The sequence below is a fragment of the Nomascus leucogenys genome, chromosome 11 (genome assembly GCF_006542625.1).
Source record: "Nomascus leucogenys isolate Asia chromosome 11, Asia_NLE_v1, whole genome shotgun sequence".
Taxonomy (NCBI): domain Eukaryota; kingdom Metazoa; phylum Chordata; class Mammalia; order Primates; family Hylobatidae; genus Nomascus; species Nomascus leucogenys.
In genome coordinates, this window is record NC_044391.1 from 75,861,259 (window position 1) to 75,882,558 (window position 21,300).

General features: G+C 36.8%; 1 protein-coding gene across 1 annotated transcript in view; it reads right to left on the bottom strand.

Annotated features, from left to right (window-relative positions):
- DHX36 (DEAH-box helicase 36) overlaps positions 1 to 21,300 on the bottom strand; it is a 52,785-nt gene that overhangs the window by 18,525 nt on the left and 12,960 nt on the right. Inside the window, exons 5-15 of the mRNA XM_003256318.4 lie at positions 21,118 to 21,288; positions 17,679 to 17,758; positions 16,562 to 16,636; positions 16,277 to 16,443; positions 14,449 to 14,530; positions 9,321 to 9,461; positions 8,936 to 9,038; positions 8,173 to 8,260; positions 3,597 to 3,652; positions 2,054 to 2,118; positions 868 to 1,011 (exon numbers count right to left, since the gene is read on the bottom strand). Of these exons, the coding sequence (XP_003256366.2) occupies positions 868 to 1,011; positions 2,054 to 2,118; positions 3,597 to 3,652; positions 8,173 to 8,260; positions 8,936 to 9,038; positions 9,321 to 9,461; positions 14,449 to 14,530; positions 16,277 to 16,443; positions 16,562 to 16,636; positions 17,679 to 17,758; positions 21,118 to 21,288 (1,172 nt within the window). The remainder of the gene's footprint in view (positions 1 to 867; positions 1,012 to 2,053; positions 2,119 to 3,596; positions 3,653 to 8,172; positions 8,261 to 8,935; positions 9,039 to 9,320; positions 9,462 to 14,448; positions 14,531 to 16,276; positions 16,444 to 16,561; positions 16,637 to 17,678; positions 17,759 to 21,117; positions 21,289 to 21,300) is intronic.

Sequence of the window (21,300 nt, forward strand, 5' to 3'; positions counted from 1 at the left end):
GTTGATAAATGGTCTGTAAAGTTTTCTTTCAACTCTCCTTTTCTTAAGTCTGTATCGAAAGATTAATGGAAATCTCTTATTCTATCTGTAAGAGGCAAAAGAAAAACCCTCTTCTGAAAGTCCATATATGGCTCTTATCACTCATATGAATAAGTGCAGAAATACTGTGAAATATGCATTAAAGTCCAATTCTTTGTAAAAGTTCAAGACAAATCATTTTTCCTACCATTAAGACAGAGATAGTTTTACTTCTTAAGTTATTGTGACATTATGAGGAAAAGTACTTTCCTTGTGCTTTCATTGAAAACTACTGGTGAAAAATCAGTACTGCTATAAAATTCAGTGATTAGGAGCCTAGACTGTGTAGTCAGAATGCCTGGATTCAAATCCTGGCTCTGTAATTTAGAAAGCTATGGGACTTTGGACAAGTCATTTAATTTCCTTGTACCTTACTTTCCTTATCCGTAAAATGGATATAATAACCTACCTCATAGTACTGTAGTGAGGATTAAGAAAGTTAATATGAATCAAGTGTTCAGGAGATGATCTGACACTCAAAAAGTATTAGTTGCTATTACTACACAACATATGCTTTAAAAAAATGAAAACCAACTATTATAAGTAACATAGCTTATTAATCAAATTTAGAAATTGAAGGCAAAAGATTCATAAAATAGAAAACTTGGCAGATACTTTTCCAAACAAACTACGATTAAAACAACTTTCCTATTTAAAAACGTTTTGCAGTAAGCTCAAAATAATAAGAAAGGTAACTCTTTTAATAAATATCTTTAAATGCCAGCATCACATTTTGTTACACAAAATTTTTGTGTGTTCTAAAAGCTTTGGACAGAGTTCCCACCTTACCTTCCAGCTCGACCTTTTCTCTGTTTGGCATTAGCTTTACTAACCCACTCAGCGGACATTGTACTGATATTGTTCTGAGTATCAAAATGTGTCTCTTTTATTTTTCCTCCATCTATCACATAAACAACATCATCTATGGTAATGCTGTTTGGAAAACAGATATATAAAATGTTAAAAAAACACACACACACACATCAAAAGCACTATTAACCTACAAAAGACCTATAAATAGGGATTTCAGAGCATTTTTTTTTTTTTTTTACTGCATCAAATGATTTTAGCCATTCAGGATTTTCACTACTCTTCACACCCACATTTACCAATATTATAGGGATCGAGTACCTAACAGTAGGCAGTGTCAGGCACTGTAAGTAACAGCACAGTATTAGTTCTTCAGATCATATACTAAACTCTTACTTGCCTACAGTCAAGTATCACAGGTTGCCTCATACCTAGCACTATGGGAGCCCCAACGGCATGGTTTAATATCAGCTTCCATAAAAGAATCTGTTTCAGTGACTAAACTACATCTTAGTACCTCCAAGAGAATACAAGAACATTTCAAGGCTGGATATAACTAATTACCAAATATTAACCCCAACCAGAAACAGGTGAAAGGACAAAATTTACCTCAGCTCCCATGTTTCTTTAGGAAAACAAAACAAACAAAATCCAACACCCAAAAGCTATTTCTGAGCTAAAGCATTACTATAGGTTAAAAAACCCCCACAAAACTGGCCATGCATGGTAGCTTAGGCCTGTCATTCCAGCACTTTGGGAGGTTGAGGCAATAGGATCATTTTGAGCCCAGGAGTTAGAGATCAGCCTGGGCAACATAGTGAGACTCCATCTCTACAAGAAATTTAAAAAATCAAACAGGTGTGGTGGCACAAGCCTGTAGTACAAGCTACTTGGGAGGCTGAAGTGGAAGGATCACTTGAGCTGAGGAGATCAAGACTGCCGTGAGCCACGATCATGCCACTGCACTCCAGCATGGGTGACAGAATGAGACCCTGTCTCAAAAAAGCCCACAAAAAATAAAACTATGCTCACTGCCATAAAAAATGTTTTATTTTTAATAAATTACAAGGCATGTGGTAGAGAAAAAAGATTAAGGTATATAAACACTTTATGGTGTTTAAAACTTATGTAATCATCAGTATTTGATATTTAAAACTATTTTTACCTAGTCTCTGCAATGTTGGTAGCAATTACTATTTTCCGAACACCAGGAGGGGTTCTTTTAAACACCTGTAAAAACAAATACATCAGAATCACAAAAGTATACTAACTTCTAATACATTATATTTGTAATTAGAGGAATTACCTCAGATACTGTTCATTTTTAGCATTCTATATTCATTTCACTGATATATACATCTAATATTTATCGATGTAGTTATGAAGTATAGATCATTTTCAATATTGCAAAATTATCTTTTGGTAAACCACACTAAATCTCCCACAGATGTCACAATCTTATCACAAACAAGATTTCCAATGAGGTATCATTATTTAAATTTACAGCAGTTTTTTAACAAAAGCTGGAGGTTATAAAGTAGAGGGAGGGATATTTATGTTAAGGACAAGAATAATGAAGTCAAATCTCCATGGGTAAGAACACTGAACAATCAGGCAGATGCCCAACCCAGCAGAATAAATGTCAACTGTGCAGCTGTACCAACCACTGTCTACGAGCTTGAGATCAGATTGGAGTGAAAAAAAAAAAAATCCTCTTTAAATGGGAAATTCTACAAATACTGCCCCACAACCCGACAATGTCACTAAAGTAGAAAGAAGATAGGTAATCAAGTACCACTGGCAATAATGCAAACAAACAAACAAAAAGCATAAACTTATCCCTTCATTTACGAAACTGGTAATCAAGACAGAAAATGTTTCCCAGGCTATTCACATACTCTCCAGCAAAGGAATACATAATTTACTAGGTTATGGTGTCGAAGATGAATACTTCATGCTGGATACTCTTTCAGCCTTTGGAATCAAGAGTTTTCTTTCTTGCCCCCTCTCTTCTCTCAGGTATGTACTCTGTATCTAATTCATGACTAAGGTACCAGCAACAAAAATATTAAAAGGGTCTCAAAGAAAAATATCTTGATATTTTCTTATAAAAAGAGAAAAGGATAAACTAGAAATGGGGAGAGGAGCAGGTTTTCTAATCAATTTCATTTTCTAAGAACCTGCAAATACTATAGATCATAAAATTATCTTGCCTCTGAGAATGTAGTGTTCACTCTAACTAGGAAAGCGCTTGTATCTGATGGAGCCAAACATTCATAATACATTATTAAAACAAGAAATTTTATACCTGTGAATATACTGATTTTGTGAAATTAAATCTCAAATCATCATCAAACTGTAGTATGTCACAGATTATTAATTTCTAGGTTTGGTTACTTTTAGTAGTACTCACATACCTTTTTCTCTTACTCAGGAAACCCAACCAAGTTACTGGTGAAACCAATTCTTTAAACTTTTCCCTAATGTAAACAAAACTAATCTGATTTGTGGGTTATCCGCTGATACTCAAGTTTTTGAGCAATCACCCCCTGAAGACTCATTTGCAAAGGTTCTCAAAGAAGTATTTTTTACATGAATTACTATTTGAAAATGCTCCTTAAAAAAAATAAAGGAAAACAGGTAACAAGCAGTCCTTAAAGCTTACCTCAGTTTGAAATACATTTAACACATGTATCCATTTAACATACCTGTGTCTGGTTAACTGTAGGCATCAGTGAATGTAACGGTATAATTAAAAATTTATCTGAAAATTAAAGAGAATTAAATTTTAAGATAAAGAGTTGCAGAAAATTCCAACAAACACATATGAGACAATGAATTCAGAAGCTGAACCACTTAATTCTTTTTTTGATAAGACATTGAACATTATTTAATGAAAACAGCTAAACCATCTGAGTTATTGACAAATTGCCCATGTGTTTAAGTGAACCAAACAATTATTTATTTATATTTCTACATACAAACAGACCAACTTAATTTCTTTATAGTCTTGTTTTCTGAGTGCTCCAAGTCCAAGCTAACATTTTGTTCTGTTAGTTCATTTCATATTGATAAGTATTTTCCCCAAATTCTTAAAGAATGCTCAAAAGTTGGGAGTAATCTTTTCAAATTACACCAATAAAAATTGAATGAATAGACAAAAATTCTGTTTAACACGAATATGTTTGTACACTTTGGGTGATCCTATTTTTCTGCTGAGACAGGGTCTCACTCTGTTGCCCGGGTGAGTGCAGTGGTGTGATCTCTGCTCACGGCAACCTCTGCCCCCTGGGCTCAAGTGATCCTCCCACCTCAGCCTCCCGAGTAGCTGAGACCACAGGCATGCACAACCATGTCTGGCTAATTTTTGTATTTTTTGTAGAGATGGGGATTTGCCATGTTTCCCAGGCTGGTCTTGAACTCCTGAGCTAAAGCAATCCATCAGCCTCAGCCTTCCAAAGTACTGGGATTATAGGTTACAGGCATGAGCCCTGCACCTGGCAATCCTCACTATTTTAATCAAACCGATAATATCTAAATTTTTAGAGTGAATTACTTATTAAATACCCATGTCCTAGTTAGAAAATAATGAAATAGTCCTTGTTAAAAATAATATATTCCAGGCCAGGCGTGGTGGCTCATGCCTGTAATCCCAGCACTTTGGGAGGCCGACGCGGGCAGATCACAAGGTCAGGAGATCGACACCATCCTGGCTAACACGGTGAAACCCCGTCTATATTAAAAATACAAAAAATTAGCCGGACCTGGTGGCAGGCGCCTGTAGTCCCAGCTACTTGGGAGGCTGAGGCAGGAGCATGGCGTGAACCCGGGAGGTGGAGCTTGCAGTGAGCCGAGGTCACGCCACTGCACTCCAGCCTGGGTGACAGAGCAAGACTCCGTCTCAAAACAAATAATAATAATAATACATTCCAAAAGTGACCTACATTTTAAACATATTTTGTTAAAAATATAAGATATTCCTATTTTTTAAGTTTCCAAATGAAATAGCTCAAGCCCATTCATGATTATTAGCCAACACAGAAAGTCTGGTGTAATATAGTGATGGGTGAAAGGGAGAGTATTAAGAAAGCAAGGGTTAATTTCACATTTAACTATGCTTACGAAAATGCAATCTGACTTAAATGCCCAAATGATTCAAGTCAGCTATATTTCCCCAGAAAAGAACTGTTGTTATCTAAAGGATATGATGATCCCCATGGACTCTGACTGTGAAGAGATTTTACGAATCTTAAAAATAAAAAGTAGTAAACAGCTGCCAAGCAACTGATGTTGCTAAAAAAGAATGCTCTGAATTACTTGTTTCTGTGATGGTATGAAATATTACAACTATAATATTCAAGCCAAAAATACTTAACTTGAATTGAATCAAGCTTTCAGATATAACTTCCAAGTTACAGGAAATAAAGGTTAAGAGAGAATCAAATGAAATGATAGCATAAAGAGTCAGACAAATTCAGAAAGTTGGACTTATTAGAGAACAACTGGCCTGGTCTTTTCTATGACTTTATTACCATGAGGAAAAGCAGGGAGGGGAGGGGAGCAATGTTCTAGAGCTAGATCAAAAGATGTTGATATTTTCTGTAGTTTGAGCAGGCTAGTTGTGAAAGACACTTTACAGAAAAATGGGAAAATCTGATTACAGACTGGATTATTAGATGGTATTAAGAATTAGGTACAATAAAGACATGATGGTTATATAGAAAACTGCCTTTAGAGATTCTTGCTTATACATTTAGAAATGAAATGTGACAGCTGCAATTGACTTTAACAAAAAACTAGGACTGAAAAAATAATTGTTGGCACTGAAGTCATGGATATATATATATGGTATTCATTAAGATTCTCTAGTTTTGGCCAGTTGCAGTGGCTCACGCATGTAATCCCAGCACTTTGAGAGGCCAAGGCAGGTGGATTACAAGGTCAGGAGTTCAAGACTAACCTAAGATGGTGAAACCCTGTCTCTACTAAAAATACAAAAATTAGCCAGGCGTGGTGTTGGGTGCCTATAATCCCAGCTACTCGGGAGACTGACGCAGGGAACTGCTTGAACCTGGGAGGCAGAGGTTGCAGTGACCCGAGATCGTGCCACTGCACTCCAGCCTGGGAAACAGAGCCACACTCCACCTCAAAAAAAAAAAAAAAAAAAAAGTTTCTCTAGTTTTTTTGTATGTTTAAAATGTTTCATTACAAAAAGTTTAAAAAGTTAGCCAGGGATAATAAAAGTAAAAACAATTCTGTTGAAGACTATATAATTGGGAAAAAAAAATTCTATTGCTGACACCATACAACTAAGAGAGTTAATGAGAACAAAATCTATACTCTTATGAAAAGAAAAAAACAAGAAATTGATAAGCATTTAATAAACTGAGTTTCAAAACTCAACTCCTCAGCACAGAGTTAGGCCAATTTTCTCCCCATGATAGTGGTTAACTATACAACTGATTATCAAGGCTAAATTTTTTTCAAAATAATTTGAGAAAAAACACTCAAGTTCTGGAAAGATTTCCTTTAAAAGGAATTGAGCTGGTAGTGGAAGTGTATACATTAGCAACTCTTTCCTTGAGAATAATTAATTCAAAATAGAAAGTTAACGAAGTCAATTATAATAATCTATAAAATCATACCCTTTTCCCACTTTCTATCACATACACTAAATGATAATGTTATATTTTGGTATATATCTTATCTTTATTGGTAAATATATGCACACACATTTTTTAAAATTATAAGTACACTATACAATAATGTTTATAATAATGGGGAAGGAAAGGTCAGAGTTAGAAGATTTAGCCAATAAAAAATTCGAGTTGTTTGAAAAACTCAGCTGTCTAATCATGACAAATTTTTCTATAAAGTTATCACACAAAAAAACAGAAAGCAGTATTTCTTTATAGAGAAGTCAATTAGATCAAAATACTTTGCAAGCTAGATAGTAAATAATTTTAATTACAGAGAATGCTTTCGGAGCATAACAGGATTTAACAAATAATAAATATACACGTTTATTATTTTAGTCAATACAATTAGATCAAAATATTTTCTAGTGCCAATAAATTTTGCCTGGCTGGGCGTGGTGGCTCATGCCTGTAATCCCAGCACTTTGGGAGGCCGAGGCGAGTGGATCACGAGGTCAGGAGATCAAGACCATCCTGGCTTATAAAGTAAAACCCTGTCTCTACTAAAAATACAAAAAATTAGGCGGGCATGGTGGTGGGTGCCTGTAGTCCCTGCTACTCAGGAGGCAGGGCAGGAGAATCTCATGAACCTGGAAGGTGGAAGTTGCAGTGAGCCGAGATCGTGCCACTGCACTCCAGCCTGGGCAACACAGTGAGACTCTGTCTCAAAAATAATAAATAAATAATTAATTTTGTCAAAAGCACTTTAACAGAGTGAGGTTAGAAATTATATTCAGAGGCCACGCGTGGTGGCTCAAGCCTGTAGTCCCAGCACTTTGGAAGGCTGAGATGGGAGGATCACTTCAAGTCTGGAGTTCGAGACCAGCCTGGTCAACATAGTGAAACCCCATCTCTACTAAAAATGCAAAAAGTCGGCTGGGGCATGGTGGCACATGCCTGTAATCCCAGCTACTCTGGAGACTGAGGCAAGGAGAACTGCTTGAACAAAGGAGGCGGAGGCTGCAGTGAGCCGCGATGGCATCACTGCACTCCAACCTGGCAACAGAGCAAGATTCCATCTCAAAATAAAAAAATTATATTCAGAACTGTAAAAATTAAATAGAATTTTCTTTGTAGTTTTTTATATTTGAAGTTAATGACTGCTGAAAATACTCAATTTTATAGAAAAAAATGTTCTCATTCATTTCTCTAGAGTTCATATGTTTCAAAATATGCCGTTCATACAGGATCAAAATCACTTGAGGAATTTTAAAAACTTCAGATGTTCAGGTCACATTCTTAGATTTGGGGTGATGATGGGTCTAGGTATCTGAATCTTAAAGAAGCTCCATGGGCGACTCTGTTGTATATTCAGAATTCAGAAACACTGGGCCAAGGGATTTCTTTTTTGCAGCAGTAAGTGAAAAAATGAAAAACCTCACATACCTATGCTTTAAGAGCCAATTTTATTAGGCAAATTGTGAAAAAGAAAGAAAATATTCTCTTCATAATACTAAATAAAAAGCTTCACCTTCATCTGTGACCTAGTAGAAGCAACACTTCTTCGAATAAAAGAAAAAAAATACACATGCCATATATAATTCAAATACCACTCTTTGAATTACAGTAAAATATATTTACATAGTACCTGATTTAAACATTACTTGTGACATCAAGAGATCATGTAAAGTGCTGATATTGTCCCAGCCTGGTAGAAAGACCAGTATCGCACCATCCTATATGAAGGGGAAATAGCCATTACAAAGGATCACATCAACAAAATGCAGTAACAGTAAAATTGTGTGCACACTGAAGTCTCCATTAAAATTATACTAGCTCAGGATAATTTTCATTAATAATTAAAAGTATATAAGCTTTTTTTTTTTTAATTATTGTTTTTGAGATAGAGTCTTGCTCTGTCACCCAGGCTGGAGTACAATGGCATGATCTCGGATCACTGCATCATCTGCCTCCTGGGTTCAAGTGATTCTCATGCTCAGCCTCCCAAATAGCTGGGATTACAGGCCTGTGTCACCACGCCCAGCTAATTTTTGTATTTTTAGTAGAAATAGGGTTTTGCCACGTTGGCCAGGCTGGTCTCGAACTCCTGGCCTCAAGTGATCCACCTGCCTTGGCCTCCCAGAGTGCTGGGATTACAGGCATGAGCCACCGCATCCAGCTAAGCTCACTTTTAAAAAATGAGATTTATAATCCATATATTTGTTTAGTCTTTTCTTCAAACAGGTCAAATGCCTAAATCTTTTGCTACTATGAGATGATTTCTAGTATCAAAAGTAATTTCTTCCAGTCTATTTCATAAGCATTTAAGAAAATTGTATTTTTCATGGCCTTGATACATTAATAAAATTAAAATTATGTTAACTGAAAAAAGAAAAATAAACAAAACTAACCTCTTCTTCCAAAACAATGTATCGGATAAGGGCAACAATCAAATTCAGATCAACTTTATCATCATCCATCATTTCTATAACATCTACAGTACTTGCAGAATACCTATCAAAGTTAAACACAAAGTCACGAAATACTTAATCAAGTTTTCTGTTAATTTGCTATAAAAGCTTAAAATTAACTCAATCTGCAAATGGAGGAACATAATCTACAGATCAGAGAGAGTTACTGGGGTAACAGTGCTTAAAAGTCAAATCAGCACAATATTTAGCTCGAGTAAGAGACTCACAAGGTATGTACAGACTCAAGAAGATGCCCCCAGCCCCCCGGCTTTTTGTTTTAGTTATTTAGCCACTGATTTCTCACCTTCAGACAAAATAAACTTACCTTCTTCGCAGTTCCCTTACATAATCTGGCCAACGTTCTTTATATATTGCTTCTTTTTCTTCTTTTTCTTGTCTATTTACATGCCCTTGCATGAAACCCCTCTTAAACTGAGATCTGTGTTCTTTTTGTTCTGGAACATACCTAAAATAAAAACATTCTTGAATATTTTCACTTTTTTGAAACTCTAGTTCTAGCTAAAATCTGTGATATTTTATATTTAGGATTTTCAAAAAGGATTCTAAAGAACATTTTCATTATGCTTTCAAGTGAATGCTAGCTAAAATATCAGTTTGTGTTCATTAACTTATAAAACCTGATATTTTGGATAAAAATCATTCTTCTCTATTGAAGTACATAAACCTATAGACCATTTTTAGTAGTCAAAATTTTTAAAAAAGACTAAAGTAAGTAACTTTTACCTTCAATTTTAAGTTTGCTTTAGAACAAAAGTTAACATTAATGTAAGTCCAAATCTGACTGCACATAAGAATGGAATCCCTCAGGGAGCTTGTAAAATACAGACTCCTAAATCCCATCCCTGATGATTTGGATTTGGTAGGTATGCCTTGGGTCTGTTAATCTAAGAATTTTAATTAGTGCCCGCAGGAGATTCAGATAGTATATCCAGATCTACAGACCCACGCTAGACAACTATTTAATTCTGCTCAGTCACACAGTTGTAGCTAATGGCAGATCCAGAATCAGTATTCAAGTCTCTTATATGTCAATCGAGTGCCGTACTATGATTCTACTACCATCCTGTAGTGATTGCTAAAACCATAGAGGGCACATCTGGACAATAATTCTACCTATCATTGTCAGTCCTGCGAGGCACGAGGTGGGAAAAGACAAAAATGAACCCACACTTTAACCCCAAGGAGTCTCTGAGCTCAACTAGAGGACAGCATCTAGACGGAATGGGGAAGGGGTTGGAGCATGGACTCCAATTAATCAGAATTAATATCCTTACTCTGCTACTGACTAGCTGTGTGACCTTAGACAAGGCATTAAACATCTGGCCTTTAGTTATCTTATTTGAGAGATTAATGTTTGTAACAGTACTGGCATGAGATTTTTTAAAATGTGATAAAGTAAAAAAAAAAAAAACAGTGATAAAGCCTCATGTATAGCAGACACCCAGAAAGTGTTAATCCCCTCCCCTATTCAGTACCTGTGACCCAGAATTCCCCTAAGTCTTCGATACATACAGAGGCACCTACTTGAGGTATGGCAACCTAAGACACAGATTGGTCCTAGTCAGCAGGATGGACCCAAAGTCGGCTCCCTTCCCAGAAATTGCAGAACAGAGGTAACCTTCAATCCTCCCACCTCCAATCACAACCCTCCATATCATCTTGCCCTGCTCTTGTTCTGGTCATTGTATTTTCTTTGCTACCTCCCTGCTGTGCAGCTCTTCTTCTGGGAAGGGGATAGCCGGGAGCTTCTGATGAAAATCTCTAACCAAGGACTACCCTCATTCAACTCTCCTCTTAGAGCTGATGAGCAGATGGCAAATGCACAGATACCATCTTTTTGCTTCAAGAGACTGCTTGGCTACAATTCCATATGCATTCCCTGACATCCAGGGAGCTTAAGAAAGCAAGTTTCCATCAGGTGCCTTCAGATTATTGATCCTCAAAACTTTGTTTTCATTGTTGCCAAGCAGTTCCCTATTATTTTCCTGGCAAGCAATTGCTAAATGTGTCATGATAGGGTGTGGGACACATGGTAAAAAGTGGAAATGAAGAGGGAAGTGTACAGAAAATTTATGGCCACTGATGATAAAATCAGGACATGGAAGACCATTACGTGCTGTCTCTCTGAGGCTTTTAGTATGTTCTACCTTCTCTGATACATACATTTCCCTCTTTCCTACTTTGACTTCCACTGCTTTCCTAACTTGCCCAGTCTCTACCTAATATATATAATCTAATTTCCAATATACTCTTCACTTCCCTTAGACTTTATATATAATAGCTTACGTGTCTCCCTGTCTACAAATAAATTGTGAGAGCATATACCAAGTCTCTCCTTGCTTTATGCTCAGACCCTAGCACAGTGCAAGGCATAAAGCTTAATAAATACTTGTGAAATAAATGCCTGGACAAAACTCAGCAGATTTTTCTTCATGTAAAAATGGTTGTAGGACCTTTGCTCTCACCTTCCACTCTCACTTCCTGGTTTTCTTAAGAGAACTTCAGAGTTTTGAAAAATCTCATCCCAAATGTTTCTACATCTATCCCCCAATCCCCTTTTTTTTTTGAAACAGGGTCTCCCTTAGTCACCTAGGCTGGAGTGCAGTGGTGTGATCTCCACTCACTGCAATCTCCGCCTCCCAGGCTCAAGAAATCCTCCCACCTCAGTGTCCTGAGTAGCTGGGACTATAAGCGCATGGCACCACACCCAGCTGATTTTTGTATTTTCTGTAGATAGGGGGTTTCACATTGCCCAGACTGGTCTTGAACTGCTGGGCTCAAGCGATCTGCCCCGCCTCTGCCTACCCAAGCATTGGGATTACAGACATGAGCCACCATGCCTGGCTGCCCTTTTTTTCATTCAGATTTAGCGTAGGTCAGGCACTGTGCTATGTACTAATTACTAAAATAAGACAAAATCCTGGACCCCGAAAAGTTTGAAATCTAGTGCAAGAGGCAAATATAGAGATACACTACACAACAAATAACATAAGGGTTATAAGAGATATGATACAAGGGGTATAGGAATACAGATGAGAAAGAACTAAAGGTGGGGCGTGGTGGCTCACATCTGTAATCCCAGCACTTTGGGAGGCCGAGGTGGGCGGATCATGAGGTCAAGAGATCGAGACCATCCTGGCCAACATGGTGAAACCCCATCTCTACTAAAAATGCAAAAATTAGCTGGGCATGGTGGCATGTGCCTGTAGTCCCAGCTACTCGGGAGGCTGAGGCAGGAGAATTGCTTGAACCTGGGAGGCGGAGGTTGCAGTGAGCAGGGATCACGCCACTGCACTCCAGCGTGGCGACAGAGTGAGACTGTCTCAAAAAAAAAAAAAAAAAAAGAAAGAAAGAATTCAAGTCTGTGAGAGGAATTAGAGAAGGCTTAACAAGCAACGAAGCTGGGATTTTTTTTATATCATCAATAGTGTACACATGAAAGGATGGAGAAGATGGCATATAAAGGTCTAAGAGGAAGAAAAACATAACAGCGCAAAATGGGCATGGCATGCTAAATACACCACTATGGAATGGTATACTTAGCACAAGCAGGCCACAGGACACATGACTGGGAAATGAGGCTAGAAAAGAAGACGGGGACACACTGTAAAGGGCCTTGGAATGACCAGCTAAGGAATTTGAACCTGATCCTATGGGGCTGTGCTTCTCAGCCTTTTTCCCATCAAAGAATACAAATACAATTCTATACAAACTCCTGGAGAAGTCTGCAAGCAGCAAAAGGCCAGTGGTCAGAATGCTGAGGGAATCAGTAACTTGGGCATACCAGCTGAGGTGCTCTGTTATAGCCATGGCAAACCAAAAAAGGTTCTTAACAGTTTGTTGAAGAGATACCACATATGCGAGGAGCTTGCCCAGGAGAAGAAAGCTCACATGAACAAATTGTTTTTAGGAAAATATATGGCAGCAATCCTTTTGGTACTATGAAGAACATAGTACCAAAAGAGGAACTATTGTATTAGCACAGGGGAGATAGTAATGACCTTAGCAAAGAAATAAAAATGAGAAGGCATGTTCAAGAAGAAAATTCCCAGAGTTTGTGTGTGTTTGAAGGCAGTACAAAATGACTTGGATTAACTCGGTTACTCAATGTGTAAAACAGTTGCCATACCTGCCTGATACACACAAACTTTTGATTTATAGGTCAGAAAATTAAGTGGAGGATAATCATTAACCATGATAAAGTATGCTGGGCAAGACACATTGTTTTATTTTTATTTATTTATTTTTTTTTTTTGAGACACAGTCTCGCTCTGTCGCCCAGGCTGGAGTGCAGTGGCGCAGTCTCGGCTCACTGCAAGCTCCGCCTCCCGGGTTCACGCTATTCTCCTGCCTCAGCCTCTCCGAGTAGCTGGGACTACAGGTGCCTGCCACCACGCCCAGCTAATTTTTTGTATTTCTAGTAGAGACGGGGTTTCACCGTGGTCTCAATCTCCTGACCTCGTGATCTGCCCGCCTTGGCCTCCCAAAGTGCTGGGATTACAAGAGTGAGCCACCGTGCCCGACCCATTGTTTTATTTTTTTGGTGGGAGAATATAAGATAATGATTTAGGCTTGAGACATGTTAGGTTCAAGGCATCTGTGGTACTAGAATACTACTGAGTAGAAAGCCAGTTCAAAGATCAGGAGAAGCTTCAGTTCTGAAGCTATACTACCGAAAGCTGTGAAAATATAGAACTACAGTCAGGGATATAAACAGGTTTACACGGTGAAAACATAAATGATTGAGAAGACTGGGGGAAATTATATTTAAAGGTTGGGCAATGGAAGCCAACAAAGGAAAGTGAAAATCAGGCAGGAGAACCAGCAAAAGGGCTAAAACACTAAAGACAAAGGTTCTCAAACTTTGCTGCCCAGGGATCTTCAAAAAACACTGATGCCAGCCAGACGTGGTGGCTCACACCTGTAATCCCAGGACTTTGGGATGCTGAGGCAGGCAGATCACTTGAAGTCAGGAGTTTGAGACCAGCCTGGCCAACATGGTGAAACCAGTTTCTACTAAAAATACAAAAATTAGCTGGGCATGGTGGCACACGCATGTAATCCCAGTTACTTGGGAGGCTGAGGTGGGAGAATCACTTCAACCTGGAAGGCGGAGGTTGCCGTGAGCGGAGATCGCTCCACTGCACTCTAGGCTGGGCGACAGAGAGAGACTCTGTCTCAATTAAAAAAAAACACTGATGCCTGGCTACCACCTCAGACATTATAATGTAATTTAGGTAGGGAGTATAAATCAGGCATCTGGATTTTAAAAAGCTCTAGGTAATTTTAATGTGCAGCCAAGTGTGGCTAATTCCCAGAAAAATGTTTTACAAGGAAGTAGTCAATGGTGGGTTTCTGAGACTAAAGTTTGACATGAGAAAAGTGATATATTAGTACTTTTTAATGTTTTTTATTTCCTAATGTTTACATACCTTATTTTTTCAATTACATCTTCCAAAAGATATTCCACAACCGGAAAGGTAAAACCAGGTATATGTATCATTGGACAGTTACCTATTATGGCAGACAAAATAGAAGCATAAATTTGTACTCAAATGTTAAAAACATCAATATACTGTAAATAGGGCAATGACTCTATTAGTACTAATTCCAGAAAATGGTCCTGTAGCTTTTACAGTTCTACCCTATTTTTCCACATCTACTTTAATAAAAAACAGCAGTCTAGTCTTCACTCAATACCATTTTACTGCTACCAAACTGTACATACATCTCACAGTTCTACAAAATAACACAGAATATCAAAGAATAGTTTTAACTTGAACTCAAAATCCATTAGTTAGAAGCCTATTTTCTCTTCATCATTAACCCAGATGGTACCATAATAGAATATCCAGAATATCAAAGTTTTACTGAATTCTAGATAAGCATTACTACTTGTAGCACCCGGAATTAGCGGAAAAAGGTAATCAAAACAAAACCTAAACAAATAGATTGTTACTATTTCAAAATTACTAATAAAAAAATCACTTCAGTACTGTTATTTAAATGCTCTTTACATTTCATAACAAGCGAAACAAGCAGTACACACTGTAAAAAGCAAACATCACATCAAAGGTCAAAATACCTGAGTAGGTATCACTGCTCTACCCATGATGTGCATACATTTGAGCAAGGTACTCAATGTTAGTTCTACAAGTCTCATTTAAAAATAACAATAATAGGCCGGGCGCAGTGGCTCACACCTGTAATCCCAGCACTTCGGGAGGCCGAGGCGGGCGGATCACAAGGTCAGTAGATCGAGACCATCCTGGCTAATACGGTGAAACCCCGTCTCTACTAAAAATACAAAAAATTAGCCAGGCGTGGTGGCGGGTGCCTGTAGTCCCAGCTACTCGGGAGGCTGAGGCAGGAGAATGGCATGAACCCGGGAGGCGGAACTTGCAGTGAGCCAAGACTGTGCCACTGCACTCCAGCCTGGGTAACAGAGCAAGACTCCGTCTCAAAAAAAAAAAATATATATATATATATATATATATATATATAAAAATATATATATAAAATAAAAATAACAATAACAACACCTACTCCAACTAATCTTACATGGTTTTCAGTATTAACTGGGATGTATTTTAAAGGACTTTTAAAAAGCTGATAAGAACATTTATTAAACATAAATATATTACATTGTAATTCCCTCCCTTTCCCCCTCCTTCCTTCACAAGTATAAGCAGGAAAGACAGTGAGGATTAATTTTAAAACAATGTGCTTTGCAGCTGGTCCAATCTAGGTTCGGCTTGGTAAAGCTACTTAACTGCTCTGAGGCTGCTTTCTCATCTGTAAAAATGTGAATGATAATAGTACCTACCTCATAGAGTATTATAAAGACTAAGAAAGACAAAATGGCAAATATACTATCTGGAACATTGAAGGTGTTCCATAAGTGATCACTAGCAGTATTCGCAGCAAACTGCCACCCTAACCTGTGATAAAAGCCACAGAAAAATGACAGAAAGAAGTTTATAAAATTATGCAAATCTGTGGTTTGACTTCAATGATGCCATCTTAATTGTGTGGTGGTACCAAGAAGAAGCTACCTGTCTTCACTATGAGAGATGATGCCACCATTTAAAAATAGACCCAATTGTCTAATCCATGAAACTGGAGGGTAGAATAATATTAAAATAAAATTAATAGCTAAACATTCATTTTGACTACTTTTTACCTAGTACCATATTAATTTTTTTAATTAAGTGGTTTTCTAGTACTTTTTCTAATGTAATAACTATACATTTTACTCACCAAAATATTCTGAAAACTTTTCCGCATTCAATGTTGCACTCATCAATATTACTTTCAAGTCAGATCGAAAATTGAGAAGATCTTTAACAACAGTCATTAAAACATCTGACTGCAGATTTCTTTCATGGATTTCATCAAGTACGATATGACTAACACTGGACAAATACCTAAGGCAGAAGTGTGAAGTACAAAATTTTAAAACCATTTTTCTTTAACTAGTAAAATCCAATTTAATAATTACATCTTTTGATAATACTTATATTTCCTTAATTGAAACATACTCACGGGTCTGACTGGAGCCACTGAAGGATGATTCCTGTTGTACAGTATAAGATAGAACCCTGTTTCCTTGGCAACCGACTGTGAATGAAAGACATTAATTAATAAGTCTTGGTTTTCTCTTCTAACTACCACAAAGGTTTATATCTTCAATTTTAGAAATGCTTTCAGTTTTAATGAAAATCTTCTTACTTAATTTTTTAGTTATAAGAACACCTACCACAATGGGGTAATGGGAAATACTTCAAGTTCATTATACATTATCTTTGTTGTCACCAATACAATGTTAATTTCTTTTAAAAGATATGACCATTGACATTCAGACAACAACTGAATTACTTATGGGGCCTAAATATTTGGTTCATAATTGGAAAGCTCATTTGAAAAGGCAAATGTGTCAGGCATGGTGGCTCAGGCCTGTAATCCCAACACTTTGAGGCTGAGATGGGAGGGTTGCTTGAGCCCAGGAGCTCAAGACCAGCCTGGGCAACATAGCGAGATCCAGGCACGAAAAGTAAAAAAATTAGCCAGTCACGGCGGTGTGCGCCGGTAGTCCCAGCTACTTGAGAGGCTGAGGTGGGAGGACTGCTTGAGCATAGGAGTCTTAGGCTGCAGTGAGTTGACTGCACCATTGCACTTCGGCCAGAACAAGAGTGAGAACCTATCTCTAAAAAACATTAAGTAAATTAAAACATAAAAAGGCAAATGGAGTTCTAAGCTCCAGAAAAGGACCAAGTATGTACTGCACAGTGGAGTTGGATAGGGGGTTAAGATACCAAAATCAATTAAAAAAAGTCAGTCAGAAGTGTGTGGAGGTGGTACTGAAAGGTATAGAACACAATCTTTTCAGAGAGTAATGGTCTACTAATCTATGTCCAGGAAAAATGTTTATTTTTCTAATCATTCCAAATATAAAAGCACCATTTAAAAAAGGCAATCCAAGTCTGATGTGGGGTTAAAAGATAAATTTGTGGCAGCAAGCCATCTATGCTGCAGTTACTTTAAATGTTAATTGTAATAGTAATAACCGTCATAAAAATGGGGAAAATATCTTTTCTTTTGAATCTCCAGCTTCAAAGTTTCACTAAAATCTGCCTGTATATAAGAAGTGAACATTTCTTACCTCTGGAGACGAATTTGATATCCAGTACTATTACCATTGCCACAAGATTCTGCCCTTTCTGCAGCTACTCTTTCCGCAACCTTTAATTCAAATAAAATATAAAGAGAATATAATTTCCTTTAGACCAAATATCCTGAATATCCATGAAAATCTAGGACTGTTGAAAAACTGTTTTTCAGATTTCTAAATGAGTTAAAAAAATAGATATTAAAATCTGAGCTATCTAAAACAGTGTGTGCCTCTCTTAGCTGTTTATGTTTATTTTTCATTTCCTCTTATAAAGTCTTTTAAGGCCAAGTTCTCTATCATTAGTTTCAAAGTGCCTTTCTATAGCATCCTTTCATTAATTTATACTTTTTTGGTCTTTTTTAAGAGTTGTAAATCAAGATCTAAGCTTGTGGAAGTTATGTGTAATTTGAAAGTAATTACATATTGATACTCTTCCCTTGTGTTTTTGTTTGTGGTAGGGACTGGTGTTGAATTTCTAGATCTTGGTCACGTTTTGAAAGTTATGACTGCCAAAAATAAGATTTGGAAAGATGAAATGTTATAATCTAATACTGATTTGTATAACTAAAAGTAACCAACAGTTATTCTGTGACAGAACAGTGATAATAAGGGATCAGAATAGAAAATGGCATAATTTCTAAGAAATAATACTTTAGACGTAAAACTTTCCAACAAGTATATCTAGTATACACTGACAGACCACATTAACCTGTCTACTCAAATTCCAACAGATGGTCGAAAAAAAGAAGAGAAAAATTACCTACTTAGCATTTCTTCCTACTATCAGCATATACAGTAACTGCTATATATTAGTGAAAATATTTAAGTCTAGCTACAAAACTGTGTTATGACAAAAGTGGTTTTTCACCATTCTGTAATTTTATGCAATTTCCTGGAATATAGTCCAAATAAAAGGGTGAAGACTACCTGAAACTGAAACTACTAGAAGAAAACCTGGGGAAAAACTCTTTTGGACATTGGTCTAGGCAAAGAATTTATGACTAAGACCTCAAAAGCACAGGCGACAAAAATAAAAATAGACAAATGGGAATTAACTAAGAAGTTTCTACACAACAAAAGAAACAATCAACACAGTAAACAGATAATTTCTAGAACAGAAGAAAATATGTGCAAAGTATTCATCCAGCAGTGGACAAATACCCAGTATATACAAGAAACTCAAACAACAACAACAAAACACAAATCATCCCATTAAAAGGAGAGCAAAAGACAAGAACAGACTTTTTCAAAAGAAGATATTATACAAATGGCTAACAGGTATATGAAAAATGCACAACATCACTAATCATCAGAGAAATGCAAATTAAAACCACAATGAGATATCTTACCCCAGTCAAAACGGCTACTATTAAAGGGTCAAAAAATAACAGATCTTGGCCAGGACATGGATAAAAGAGAACTCTTACATATTGTTGGTAGGAATGTAAATTAGTACAGCCTTTATAGAAAACAGTATGGAGATTTCTCAAAGAACTAAAAATAGAGCCATCATTTGATCCAGCAATCCCACTACTGGGTTTCTAACCAAAGGAAAAGAAATCAATGTATCAAAAAAAAAAATACCTGCTTTGCATATTTATCACAGTACTATTCATAACAGTAAAGATACGGAATCAATCTAAGTGCTCATCAATGGATGACTGGATAAGGAAAATGTGGTGTATATATACCACAATGGAATACTATTTAGCTCTAAGACTGAAATCATGTCGAAATAGACACAGAAAGACAAAATACCATATTTCACATAAGTGGGTGCTAAAAACCAGGTATATGTGGACATAGAGTGTGGAATGACAAACGATGGAGACTCAGAAGAGAAGATAGGAGGGGGATAGATGACGAGAAATTACTTAATGGGTACAATGTATATGATGTGGGTGATGGACACCCTAGAAGCTCTCACTTAACCACTATACAACCTATGCATGTAACAAAACTGCACTTGTATCCCATAAATTTACACACTTCTTTTTAAAAAGGGGTGAAGTCTACTGCTCTTTCTTTATAGTACTTCTTAGAAACCAAAGCTTAAAAAACATATACTGTATTTACTGCCAAATGCTGTCATAATTGGTAATGTTTTTAACCACAGATTCTATATTAAATGACTTAGACACATGATAAACAGCACTGTCATAAAACCAAACACAAATCTTTATAATTTATACACAGAATTATATAGCATAAGTAAATTCACTATGCACACTGATATATGACAAGAAACCCCAAACAGCTTTAAAAAATATATAACTCACATATTTAACTAGGTCATCTAACTAAAAACAACAAAGACAACAAAATCAATGTACAGGCTGAGTATTCCTTAGCCAAAATGATCAGGACCAGAAGTGTTTCCGGTTTCTATTTTGGAATATTTGCATTATACTTGCCCTTGTTAAACATTCCGAATCTGAAAATCCAAAATGTGAAATGCTCTAGTGAGCATTTCCATGTTGGTACTCAAACAGTTCTGGATTTGGGAGCATTCTGGATTTCGGAGCATTCTGGAATTCATATAGTCAACCTGAACTAACAGTTACTTATAACTGTTACTTAAGTATGCCTTCCCAAAATTTTGGACTTGACAAAGCAGAAACAATACCTTATTTTTCCTCATAAATTTCCTCTTACTGAGTAGCTGCATTCAAAAATGACTGACTATGGTCGGACACAGAGGCTTATGCCTGTAATCCCAGCACTCCGGGAGGCTGAAGTGGGCAGATTGCTTGAGCCCAGTAGTTCGAGGCCAGCATGAGCAACATGGCAAAACCCCATCTCTACAAAAAATACAAATATTAGCCAGGTATGGTGGCACATGCCTATAGTACCACCTACTTGGGGGGCTGAGGCAGGAGGATCACTTGAACCCTAGCGGTTGAGGCTGCACTGAGCCGTGTTATCACCACTGCACTCCAGTTTAAGTGACAAAGTAAGACCCTGTCTCAAAAAATAAATAAATAAATCACTGACTACAGAAATGCAGCTTAAAAAAAAAACAAGGTTTCCCATTTTCACCACCATTCAGTGTATTTACATACTCAAAAAATGACAGAAGTAAAAAAAATATTAAATAAACCAAGTAGTAAAATTTAAAGAATCAAATGATGGAGATTATTTGAAGCCTGTAATCAATTCTATAAATATTTTATCTATTTCATTCTTGTGAATACGTACTGAAATTTGCCTGGATATAAAGTTTATCTTGAATTCATAAATATCTATTATCTGTTAAGAGAGAGGTTACTCAATTTTTTGGGCTTTATTACTAAACATGTTAAGCAAATATTTGCTTTCATAGTCACCAATCCCAAGCCTAACTAAGAATCACTCCACACCTTCAGAATCAGTAGGTTCTAGCAAGATTACTTTTAAAAAGACATTTTTAATAAGTTAAGAGCTTACTTACTGAAATGGCACTAATTCTTCTTGGCTGAGTACAAACTATCCTGCAAGCAGATCCTTTTCCTCTTTCAATGTAGTTATCCAAAATGAACTGAGTAACTTGAGTGGTTTTGCCACAACCAGTTTCACCACTTATTACTGTTACCTGATGGTTATCAATTAAATTTACCAATTCCTATTTCAAAAG